The following is a 12765-nucleotide window of genomic DNA, read 5'->3' as shown; positions in this document are numbered from 1 at the left end:
AACAGGAAAATGCTCATCCAGAGGCGGCGCTCCTAGTGTCAGCGGACTTTAATGCAGGGAAACTTCAATCCGTTTTACCTCATTTCTACTAGCATGTTACATCTGCAACCAGAGGGAAAAAAACTCTGGACCACCTTTACTCCACACACAGAGATGCGTACAAAGCTCTCGCTCACCCTCCGTTTGGCAAATCTGACCATAACTCTATCCTCCTGATTCCTGCTTACTAGCAAAAACTAAAGCAAGAAGCACCAGTGACTTGCTAAATAAGGATGTGGTCAGATGCCGCAGATGCTAAGCTACAGGACTGTTTGCTAGCACAGCCTGGAATATGTTCCGGTATTCTTCTGATGGCATTGAGGAGTACACCACATCAGAGAGTGGCTTCATCAATCACTGGGCTCCCGAGTGGTGCAGCGGTCTAAGGCACAGCATCTCAGTGCTAAGGAGTCACTCCAGACACCCTAGTTAGATTACAGGCTGTATCACAACCGGCCGTATCACAACCAGCCGTGATTAGGAGTCCCATAGGGTGGTGCACCGTTTTCCCAGTGTGGTCCGGGTTTAGCCGGTGTAGGCTGTCATTGTAAATATGAATTTGTTCTTAACTGACTTATCTAGCTAAATGAAGGTTAACCTCTTACATCTAGACGTTCCGCTAGCCGAACACCTGCTCCAATATCCAATGATAGGCGTGGCGCGAATTACAAATTCCTCAAAAATACAAAAACTTCCATTTTTCAAACATATGACTATATTACACCATTTTAAAGACAAGACTCTCGTTTATCTAACCACACTGTCTGATTTCAAAAAGTCTTTACAGCGAAAGCAAAACATTAGATTATGTCAGCAGAGTACCCAGCCAGAAATAATCAGACACCCATTTTTCAAGCTAGCATATAATGTCACAAAAAACAAAACCACAGCTAAATGCAGCACTAACCTTTGATGATCTTCATCAGATGACACGCCTAGGACATTATGTTATACAATACATGCATGTTTTGTTCAATCAAGTTCATATTTATATCAAAAACCAGCTTTTTACATTAGCATGTGACGTTCAGAACTCGCATTCCCACCGAACACTTCCGGTGAATTTACTAAATTACTCACGATAAACGTTCACAAAAAACATAATTATTTTAAGAATTATAGATACAGAACTCCTTTATGCACTCGCTATGTCCGATTTTAAAATAGCTTTTCGGTGAAAGCACATTTTGCAATATTCTGAGTAGATAGCTCGCCATCACAGGCTAGCTATTTTGACACCCACCAAGTTTGACCCTCACCAAACTCCGATTTACTATTAGAAAAGTTTGATTACCTTTCCTGTTCTTCATCAGAATGCACTCCCAGGACTTCTACTTCAACAACAAATGTTGGTTTGGTTCAAAATAATCCATAGTTATATCCAAATAGCGGCGTTTTGTTCGTGCGTTCAAGACACTATCCAAGGGTGACGAAGGGTTACGTGCCCGACGCGTTTCGTGACAAAAAAATTCTAAATATACCATTACCGTACTTCGAAGCATGTCAACCGCTGTTTAAAATCAATTTTTATGCTATTTTTCTCGTAAAAAAGCGCTAATATTCTGACCGGGAGTCGTTGTTTTCGTTCAAAGACGAAAGAATAAAAACATGGGGTCGCCTCGTGCACGCGCCTCCAGTCTCTGTTCTCTGACCGACCACTATCAAAATGCGCTAATGTTTTTCAGCCAGGGCCTGCAAAGCCACCATTCAGCTTTTTGACGCCTTCTGAGAGCCTATGGGAGCCGTAGGAAGTGTCACGTAACAGCAGAGATCCCCTGTTTTGGATAGAGATGATCAAGAAGGCCAAGAAATGGTCAGACCGGGTACTTCCTGTACAGAATCTTCTCAGGTTTTGGCCTGCCAAATGAGTTCTGTTATACTCACATACACCATTCAAAGAGTTTTAGAAACTTTGGAGTGTTTTCTATCCAAAGCTAATAATTATTTGCATATTCTAGTTTCTGGGCAGGAGTAATAATCAGATTAAATCGGGTACGTTTTTTATCCGGCCGTGAAAATACTGCCCCCTATCCATAACAGGTTAAATAAAAAATAAGTGCATCGATGACGTGGTCCCCACAGTGACCGTACGTACATACCCCAACCAGAAGCCATGGATTACAGGCAACATGTGCACTGAGCTAAAGGGTAGAGCTGAAGTGTTCAAGGATGCTTATAAGAAATCACGCTATGCCCCCCGACGAACAATCAAAGACTCAATGTGTCAAAACAGGACTAAGATTGAATCGTACTACACCGGCTCCGATGCTCGTCGGATGTGGCAGGGCTTGCAAACGATTACGGACTACAAAGGGAAACACAGCCGCGAGCTGCCGGGTGACACGAGCCTACCAGATGAGCTAAATGACTTCTATGCTTGCTTCTAGGCAAGCAACACTGAAGCATGCATGAGAGCATCAGCTGTACTGGTACCTCCTGTATGTATCCTCAAGCAGACCACCAAAGTCCCTGTTTCCAAGAACACCAAGGTAACCTGCCAAAATGACTTCCGACCCGTAGCACTCACATTTGTATCCATGAATTGCTTTGAAAGGCTGATAATGGCTCACATCGACACCATTATCCCAGAAGCCCTAGACCCACTCCAATTTGCATACCGCCCCAAAAGATCCACAGATGATGCCATCTCTATTGCACTCAACACTGCCCTTTCCCACCTGGACAAAAGGAACATCTACGGGAGAATGCTATTCATTGACTACAGCTCAGCGTTCAACACCATAGTGCCCTCAAAGCTCGTCACTAAGCTAAGAACCCTGGGACCAAACACCCCCCTCTGCAACTGGATCCTGGACTTCCTGACGGGCCACCCCCAGGTGGTAAGGGTAGGTAACAACATGTCCTCCATGCTGATCCTCAACACTGGGCTCCTCAGGGGTGTGTGCTCAGTCCCCTCCTGTACTACCTGTTCACCCATGAGTGCATGGCCAAGCACGACTCTAACACCATCATTAAGTTTGCAGATGACACAACAGTGGTAGGCCTGATCACCGACAACGATGAGACAGCCTATAGGGAGGAGGTCAGAGAACTGGTAGTGTGGTGCCAGGATAACAGCCTCTCCCTCAACGTGATCAGGACAAAGTAGATGTTTGTGGAATACAGGAGGAGGACCAAGCACGCCCCCATTCTCATCGACGGGTCTGTATTGGAGCAGGTTGAGGGCTTCAAGTTCCTTGGTGTCCTCATTATCAACAAAATATAATTGTCCAAACACACCAAGACAGTCATGAAGAGGGCACGACAACACTTATTTGGCATCGGTCCTCATATCCTGAAAATGTTCTTCAGCTGCACCATCGAGAGCATCCTGACTTGTTGCATCACTGCCTGGTATTGCAACTGCTCGGCCTTCGACCGCAAGGCACTACAGAGGGTAGTGCGCATGGACAAGTACATCACTGGGGCCAAGCTTCCTGCCATCAAGGCCCTCTATACCAGGCGGTGTCAGAGGGAGGTCCTAAAATTGGCAAAGACTCCAGCCACCCTAGTCATAGACTTTTCTCTCTGCTACCGCACGGCATAGTCACTTTACCTCTACCTACATGTACATATTACCTAAATTACCTCGCCTAACCTGTGCCCCTGCACATTGACTCTGTACCGGTTCCCACTGTATATAACCTCTCTACTGTTATTTTATTGTTGCTCCTTTATTATTTGTTATATTACAATTTTTCTTCTTTAAAGTTTATTTTAGAAAATACTTTCTTAACACTTATTTTTCTTAAAACTGCATGGTTGGTTAAGGGCTTGTAAGTAAGCATTTCACTGTAAGGTCTACAACTGTTGTATTCAGCTCATGTGATATACAATTTAATTTGATTTGTTAAGTGGTGGCGTCCCATACTTTCAGCCTGTTGGCCTGAAGTAGGACTAAATATATTTAAATAGTGGAGTAGGGTGGTGTTTTTATTTTTGATTTAAGTGATTGTAGGGTTAGATGGTAGGGTATTTGTCTATTTATTTGTCTATTTTTTTAAGCAAAGTATAAAGGAGTTGTACTCCATTCTAGGAGGCGGTAATGCAACATTTATTCGATGCCAACCGACGTTAAACCTCATCGAAGAAGAACCTTTTCGGTTGGACGCCTTTACTGAATAAGCGTTTTCCTATTGGAGCGGTATTGTGGTAGGAAAAGGTGTCGGATGCTTCAGCAGAAGAACTTACATTCATCAAAGGTTTGTGGCCTATTACATTTACAGTTGCTCTTGTTTAGTTCCATTATTACTGACCAATGTAGGACTGTTTGTTTATTTTTGTAGTAAGGTATAGGCTACTTTGCAAGATGTGCATAGTCTCCATCAAAGAGTAATGATTGCAGGGCATTGCTCGAATAATTAGCATTGTATGCAACATAGTGTAACGAACCTGGGTTTATAAGAGCGGATATCGATTCTGCCGCACGAGCATGCTTTTGTAGCTTACCCAACATAACTGTCGTACATAAACAATTAATAGGTCGTCATTATTACAAAACGCCAATCTCAAAATGTAATATAATGCTATTATTACATTTTCCCTAGTGATCCTAGCAATGAGAAGAGCAAAGCATGTTACTGAAGCTGTGCTCTGTGATTCTACTCATCATCCAGATGGATACAGAAAGTATGTTTCCAATTGATGTCATAAAATGCCATAATTTTGAGTGCATGTTTTTTTCTCTCTTTTAATGTTGACACAATGCAAGGACAATAACAACCACAAAACCCCACCATTAAATTGCAGTCCTGGTCCTTTTAGGGTACGATAAGGCACAGTATGTTTACTATGTTTTTACCTCAGCATGTTTACTATGTTTTTAACTCAGTGTGTTTACTATGTTTTTAACTCAGTATGTTTTGAGACATGCTGAGCATGCACAAGTATCTAGGAATGTCTTGAATATCATAGTCTTGATTAAGTGTAAGAACAGAGTCAGGGCCTTTCGCTTATTATTCTAATAACATATTCACTAAGTAGTTTCAGCCGAGACTGGACCCAGATCAGTACGTGCTTTAGCCATCTCCTCTGACTATGGCTGCCCAAATGGGCTTAGGGTCAAAGATTGAGCAATTGGCACATTTGTTGTTGCAATAGCCACATTTCAGCATCAATAGGATATCATAGTTCATAAGCACAGCTAAATACTTATAATGGTCTTGTCTGTGTGTTTAGGTAACATCTCTGTTTATTAGAGTTCATAAGCATCTATTCTACAGGTCTCTTTTGGATTTGTTTTTTTGGCTTGTGTTTTCTCTTCAGGTACACAGGTGATTGGAGGACGCAGGACTGTAGTACTGGGGGAGGATGTGGACTTATCCTGCAGACTGATAGAGACAGACGAGGAGCTTGAACAGATAACATGGCAGAAAAGTACTTGGGAAGAAACACAGAACCATAATTTTATGCTGATTCATCCCAATGGGGTTACTAAGTTTATTGCACCAAATGGATTGGCAGGTAGAGTCCAGTTTATTGGGAACCCATCAGAAAACCTTGGATCTATTAGAATAACAGCTGTCAGACTGCTTGATGAAGGCACCTTCACATGTATCTTCAGTGTTTTCCCCAGTGGCGCATACACTACAGAGATACCCCTGACTGTGCTTGGTAAGAACTCTTCCTTCACTCTTTGATTCGATGTTTCTACTTTTGAAAGTCTAGAAAGACTGCGTGTGATAACCAACACTCGACAGCTAAAAAGTTGGTTGGTACATTTTTGTATTTTTTTTACAAGATTTTATATGATCTTTTATCAACAATACAAAACAAACACATACAAACAACTACATCATACATACAAACATCTACAGCACACCCGCCAGACCCACTAGCCCCCACCCCTATTTCCAGCACCCGCAACACTTTCTGCCACATGGCTTCAAACTGCACGATTTTGTTTCTCTCCGTCGCCCACGCTCTTTAAATTTTTTTAAATTAATAACGCATTTGAACTTTCCATTTCGTGAAAGACGGAGGATTGGCTTATTTCCAGCTTTTGAGTAAAAGTTTTGTTTAAAGATTATTGATGAGAAGAGTATTGTCCAACCCATCGGGTATCTCATTGCACCCTCATACAGTTGAAGTCGGGAGTTTACATACACTTAGGTTGGAGTCATTAAAAATCGTTTTTCAACCACTCCACACATTTCTTGTTAACAAACTATAGTTTTGGCAAGTCGGTTAGGACATACACGAAGCACGAAGAAGGGTTCCCGTATGGGAACAAACCAAAGAACACTACATTATATGGTTGTATTCAGCGCCTTTTTTTCCTGAGTGTATCCTCTTACTCAAGCTGTAACCAGGAGAGTACAGGCATTAATAGTTTACCTAATGGTGGAACAGATGTTGGAATATATACACCACTATATACAGCATCCCTTAACAGCATAATCACTGGGATTGTGAATGCTTGTCAGTGGAACTGCTGAAAATGAAAAACAGCTTTAGTGATGTGTGTGAAACTTAATACCTCAGGTGCAGGTACCTCTCATCAGGGTGAGCTAAAACCTGTTAACTGGATTTGACCAAACCTCCAATACAGTAAATGTATAGCTACTAATGGTATATATTGCAATTGGCAAGATGGAGAACATGATTGGGTTTATTTAAAGTTTGTTGGTCATGTGACATGAGCATTTGGATAAGCTTTACATGATGGGCTGTGTGTATTTTGGTTGTTTTTTTCATGTATGTGTAACAGTGTAGGTTCCGTCCCTCTCTTCGCCCCAACCCGGGCTCGAACCAGGGACCCTTGCACACATCAACAACTGACACCCCACGAAGCATCGTTACCCATCGCGCCACAAAAGCGAGTGACGTCACTGATCGAAACGCTATTAGCGCGCACCACTGCTAACTAACTAGCCATTTCACATCGGTTACATATGGTTCCACATTTATAATTAGTGATTTGTTCATGTTTTCTTTTCTCTGTTTGTTTGTTTTCTGGCCATAGTCCCTCCAGTGGTGAATGTGACAGTTGATATTCCTCCTGTCATTGGGGAGAATGAGGTTGTATTTGCAACCTGTGTGGCTGCTGGAGCCAAGCCACAGGCAGAAGTGACGTGGAAGACAGGTGCATTCGGCAGTTTGTTGAGGATAGTGACCAACTCTACCCAGCACGCCAACGGCACCACCACAGTACTCAGCCACCTGCTTGGGGTACCAACCAAGGCAGCCAATCAGCAGCAGGTCCAGTGTGTGGTCAACCAGTCTGCCCTGGTAACAGAGAAGACCTACAACTACAGCATAAACATCCACTGTAAATATATTCTACTACCACTGTCCTACACTATAGACATCCACTGAGGCACACAAGTGGTATGGACCTTTATGTGCTTTCATTGTACTGCTCCTCTACTGCAAGTAATCTATCAAACTGAAATGAAGGAAGAAATATTTCTTAGTGTTTCCTCATCTGTGGATGAAAGTTTCTTTCCTGCCCACTGCTCAGAGTCTGTAGTGTCATTGTTATGGGTCTGTCTTGGTGTGTAGGTCTATTTACATTCTATATCTGCAGTAACTGTAACCATCTCTCTCTCTCTCTCTCTCATAGATCCACCTCAGTCATTGAACGTTACCCTTAGTGAGACCTCTAAAACCACAGTCTTACTATGTGTAGCAGATGGTAACCCACAACCCAACTACACCTGGAGCAGGTACTCACTGGAAACTAGTTCAAACCAGTTTAAATGTAAATGTTAGGTACACTTGTTTAAACATATGAAACAGATTAGCTTGAAGCTTCAGTATGTTCATATATTATGATGGTAGTCAAATGATGCCTTTGCCTATCTCACACACACACAAAGCCCTTCTCCTCTCTCTCCCCCAGGTTGGTCCAGCCATGGCCTGGGTCTTCGGTGAGAGCAGAGGGAGACAAACTGCACCTCCTCAGTCTCAACTCTGAGCTGAATGGTCTCTATGTCTGTGAGGCCTCCAACCCTTACGGACGAGCAACTGGCTCCCTCTATGTACACATATCCTCTGGTGAGAAGCACCTGAGAGAGAGAGACACACACACACCCACTCACACACTATTCATGCTGGTTGCTTAACTATTTGCTTATGCTGTTTTATAAGATGCTTATAATTGTTACATGATTGATTGATTGAATGAATAGTTTATTGTCCCATAGGGACATTTGTCTGGCAACAATATAGGCATTCCTGGTATACACATAAAACACATATATGAAGTTATGAGAAATGTGATGTTGCATGGATGACAAAGTTGAGCCAGATGCTCACTTATCTTTCACTGCATGTGTTAGTATCAGACTTATGGCCTCATTCCCCTTTCTATAGGAAGTTACTGTATAACCACTAAGATGGTCATGATACACACTCATCTCTTACTGCATATGTACATGACTTATAACCTGGTATTATCTCTTTGCTTTCTGCAGGAAAATGTTTGCATTAGAGCCATGATGGTTGCTAGGGCAACAAGATTACATGTAATTATAAATACAGACTGTTTCTTATATTAATTGTATCCCCTCTCTCTTCACAGAGACCTCTGCTGCCTGTTGGGTTCTACTGGTCATTCTATGTCTGATTGTTTCTGCTGCACTTGTATGGTACTGGTGGAAATACAGACAGTTTCCTTGGTAATATCAACTACTGTAATATCATGAACTGAATTTTGCATTGTGAAAATAATGCATTTGCATTAGATGATCATATATTGATTTTGCTCAAGTTAATATATTTTCTTTTCCTGGACAATATTTTCCAGGAGTTCAATTGTGGCCAAGGCACCAGAACAGGTATGCTGTGGTTAGTGAGTAGTTACAGATGTAGGATCTTAATTTGAGTCAGTTTGCTACAGCAGGAAAATAATCGTGCAGCAACAGGAAATTTGAATTATTATGAAAATTATAATTCATAGACATTTTTGTAAGGGTTGATACATTTTTCATGAGGAAAATCTAATCTGAAATTTCAAAGTGGAAACTGCAAACTTTAAAAGCCTTTTTAACCTCAAATATACTACAAGTGTTAAATGTCCTACATTGCCGGGAAGTTCTCCAGTTCCCTCAACTGGGTGATCAAATGAAGTTGCTACATATGTATTTCACTGTCCTCCATTGTTTTGTGACTAAACTTACGAATTAGGTTTCTCATTAGCCAATGGTTTCTATGTAATGATACTGTAATAATGTCCGTTTGATTCCAGACTATATCAATATCTTCCAAGACGAGGAGACATGACAAGGTTGAGGAAGGTGAAGATGACCCATTGGCTGCGACTGTCCAAACCAGGAAGGAGCCTGAGGAGGAGGAAGAAGTATCATGATGTATGGAACAATATACCTTATTTGTTTTCTGGAAACATTTTATTTTTTATTTGTATTATTCCAGATGTTTTTTATTTTTGATAGATTGTCTGTTCATTAAGTATATTTATTGTGTTAGCTCAAAGAAATCGCCGGACAGGTTTAATGCCAGAAAAATCTAATTCTCCAATGTTCTAACCATCTGCAAAGAATAGAAACATTATCCCGAGTGGCGCAGTGGTCTAAGGCACTAGAGATCCTGGTTCGAGTACAGGCTCTGTCGCGACCGGGAGACCTATGGGGCAGCGCACAATTGGCTGGGTTAGGGGAGGGTTTGGCTGGCAGGGATGTTCTTGTCCTGTCGTGCTCGAATGACTCCTGTGGCGGGCTGGGCGCATGCACGCTGACACGGTCGCCAGGTGTACAGTGTTTCCTCCGACACATTGGTGTGGCTGGCTTCCGGGTAAAGCAGGCATTGTGTCAAGAAACAGTGTGGCTTGGTTTTGTCGGACGCATGACAGTGTGGCTTTTGTTTCAGAGGATGCATGGCTCTTGGCCTTTGCCTCTCCCGAGTCCGTATGGGAGTTGCAGCGATGAGACAAGACTGTAACTACCAATTGGCTACCACGAAATTGTGGAGAAAAAGGGGTCAAAAGTTTTAAAAAATTGTACAAGAATTAACAGAATAAGCACATTCTCCAACCATCTAATGAGCAATATCTTCTAGGACATTGGAAACCTCGATTCCATCACCGCTTCACCCAGTGCTGGTCCTCGTTTCAGATTTTTGTTCCCCTCTCGTGGACTCCGCCTTGCCGTGGTTGAGGGGCTTTGTTGCTTCAGCGGGAACAAGAACTCTCCTGTATGTATGAATGTACAGTATGTATGTACAGTGCTTTCAGAAAGTATTCATACCCCTTGACTTATTCCATATTTTGTTGTGTTACAGCCTGAATTTCAAATGGATAAAAAATCATTTTTCCTCACTCATCTACACATAATAACCCATAATGACAGAGTGAAAACATATTTTTTGAAATGTTTGCACATTTATTGAAAACGAAATACAGAAATATCTCATTTACATAAGTGTTCACACCCATAAGTCAATACATGCTAGAATCATCTTTGGCAGTGATTACAGCCGTAAGTCTTTCTGGCTAAGTCTCTTAGAGCTTTGCACACCTGGATTGTACAATATTTGGACATTATTATAATTCTTTAAGCTCTGTCAAGCTGGTTGATCATTGCCAGACAGCCATTTTCAAGTCTTACCATTAATTTTCAAGCCAATTTAAGTAAAAACTGTAACTAGGCCACTCCCGAACATGTAATGTCGTCTTGGTAAGTAACTCCAATGTATATTTGGTCTTGTGTTTTAGGTTATTGTTCTGCTTTAATGGGAATTTGTCTCCCAGTATCTGTTGGAAATCAGAGTGAACCAGGTTTTCTTCTAGGACACTGCCTGTGCTTAGCTCTATATCCATTTATTTTTATACAAAAAGAAACTCCCGAGTTGTTGCCGATGACAAGCATACCCATAACATGATGCAGCCACCACCATGCTTGAAAATACAGTATGAAGAGTGGTTCTCAGCGATGTTTTGTGTTGGATTTGCCCCAAACATAGTACTTTCTATTCAGGACATAAAGTTAATTTCTTTTCACTTTAGGATGCACATGATGCATCATAATTGCAATATTTTTTGGAATATTTTTTTCTGTAGAAAGTTTCCTCCTTTTCACTCTGTCATTTAGATTAGAATTGTGGAGTAACTACAGTGTTGTTGATCCATCCTCAGTTTTCTCCTATCACAGCCACTAAACTCTAACTGTTTCAAAATCACCATTGGCCTAAAGGTGAAATCCCTGAGCGGTTTCCTTCCTCTACTACGGCAACTGAGTTAGGAAGGACGCCTGTATCTTTGTAGTGACTGTGTGTATTGATACACCATCCAAAGTGTAATTAATAACTTCACCATGCTCAAAGGGATATTCAATATGTCTGCTTTTTTGACCCGTCCACCAATAGGTGCCCTTCTTGCAAGGCATTGGAAAACCTCCATGGTCTTTGTGGTTCAATCTGTGTTTGAAATTCACTGCTAGACTGAGGGACCTTATAGTAACTGTATGTGTGGAGTACAGAGATGAGGTAGTCATTCAAAAAATCATTTGAAACACTTATTGGACACAGAGTGAGTCCATGTAACTTATTTTGTGACTTGTTAAGTAACTTTTTTCTCCTGAACTTATTTAGGCTTGCCATAACAAAGGAGTTGAATAATTATTGACTCGAGACATTTCAGCTTTTCATGTATTTTTTTATTTGTACACATTTCTAAAATCATAATTCCACTTTGACATTATGGGGTATTATGTGTAGGCCAGTGACACAACATCTAAATGTAATACATTCAGACTGTAACACAACAAAATGTAGAAAATGTCAAGGGGTGTGAATACTTTCTGAATGAAATGTACTGTAAGTGTTGAAGCCAACTAAAGGGAGCCCTGGTATAAGCTAAATGACATATGTATGAAATGGAGAACCTTGTCAGTAACTACTACTGTACACACACCTTTGGCTGATGGTACTTCTTGCAGCGGCTCCAAAATTAATTCCTTTATATTATGCGGTTATGCAGTTTTGGTACAGCGAGCAGTTATACTGTAAAAGGAACCATGAAACCAAGTGATCCACTGGGAACATAAGCTCCACTAACAGCTGCCTTATGATCCACGTATTAACCCTATCCCTGATGAACCCTGTGTTATTTGTTGATTTAGACTAGCATTAGTGTAGCATGGCATTTTTGGCCACCGGTGTCAAGTCCTGACCATAGTAAGTTGTTATTTTCTATGGTAGAGTAGGCCAGGGCATGACGGGGTGTTTGTCTGTTTTTGTATTTCTATGTTCAGTTTCTAGTTTTGTATTTCTATGTTGGTTTTGTTTGGTATGATCTCCAATTAGAGGCAGCTGGTTGTCTCTAATTGGAGGTCATATTTAAGCTGATGTTTGTCCCACTTGTTTTTGTGGGTGATTATATTTTGAGTAGTGTGTTTTCTCTCTGCGTCACGGTTTGTTGTTTTTGTTAGTTCAAGTATGTTGTGTATTGCATTACGTTTCACGAATAAATAAAGATGTTGAACTACAAACACGCTGCATTTTGGTCCGATCCTACAAACAGCCGTGACAACCGGTGGTTACTGTTTGCAGTTGGTAGTTAGAATGTAGGTATTTTCACTACATTATAAGTTACAATGCAGGTCTTTTCACTACATTAGTAGTTAGAATTAGAGGTCGACCGATTATGATTTTTCAACGCCGATACCCTTTATTGGAGGACGAAAAAAAGCCGATACCGATTAATCGTCTCATTTAAAATAAAATGTATTTGTAATAATGACAATTACAACAATACTGAATGAACACTTA

At 41.2% G+C, this 12765-nt stretch overlaps 1 protein-coding gene across 4 annotated transcripts; it reads left to right on the top strand.

Moving 5' to 3' along the window:
• The first annotated feature begins 3966 nt into the window (after positions 1-3966).
• Positions 3967-12420, top strand: LOC106586642 (nectin-3). 4 transcript variants are annotated; one of them, XM_014174148.2, is made up of 10 exons: positions 3967-4241; positions 4587-4668; positions 5305-5652; positions 7004-7309; positions 7604-7706; positions 7883-8037; positions 8564-8660; positions 8789-8819; positions 9230-9350; positions 10113-12420. In XM_014174148.2, the coding sequence occupies exons 2-9, from the start codon at positions 4614-4616 to the stop codon at positions 9347-9349; spliced, it is 1215 nt and encodes a 404-aa protein (XP_014029623.2). In that variant the 5' UTR covers positions 3967-4241; positions 4587-4613; the 3' UTR covers position 9350; positions 10113-12420. The 4 variants fall into 4 exon arrangements, with proteins under 4 accessions (XP_014029623.2, XP_014029622.2, XP_045563557.1 ...); XM_014174147.2 differs by having other exon boundaries at positions 10057-12419; XM_045707601.1 differs by lacking the exon at positions 10113-12420 and having other exon boundaries at positions 9230-9978.
• The last annotated feature ends 345 nt before the right edge of the window (positions 12421-12765 follow it).

The sequence above is a fragment of the Salmo salar genome, chromosome ssa25 (assembly GCF_905237065.1).
Source record: "Salmo salar chromosome ssa25, Ssal_v3.1, whole genome shotgun sequence".
NCBI classification, from domain to species: domain Eukaryota; kingdom Metazoa; phylum Chordata; class Actinopteri; order Salmoniformes; family Salmonidae; genus Salmo; species Salmo salar.
The sequence above is the reverse complement of the archived record's forward strand: the minus strand, read 5'-3'. Positions and strand labels throughout refer to the sequence as shown.

Coding starts and splice junctions, on each gene's coding strand:
- LOC106586642 (XM_014174148.2), top strand. CDS start 4,614: ATGTTACTGAAGCTGTGCTCTGTGATTCTACTCATCATCCAGATGGAT. Junction 5,653..7,003: donor GATACCCCTGACTGTGCTTG/GTAAGAACTCTT, acceptor TTCTGGCCATAG/TCCCTCCAGTGGTGAATGTG. Junction 7,707..7,882: donor CCCAACTACACCTGGAGCAG/GTACTCACTGGA, acceptor TCTCTCCCCCAG/GTTGGTCCAGCCATGGCCTG.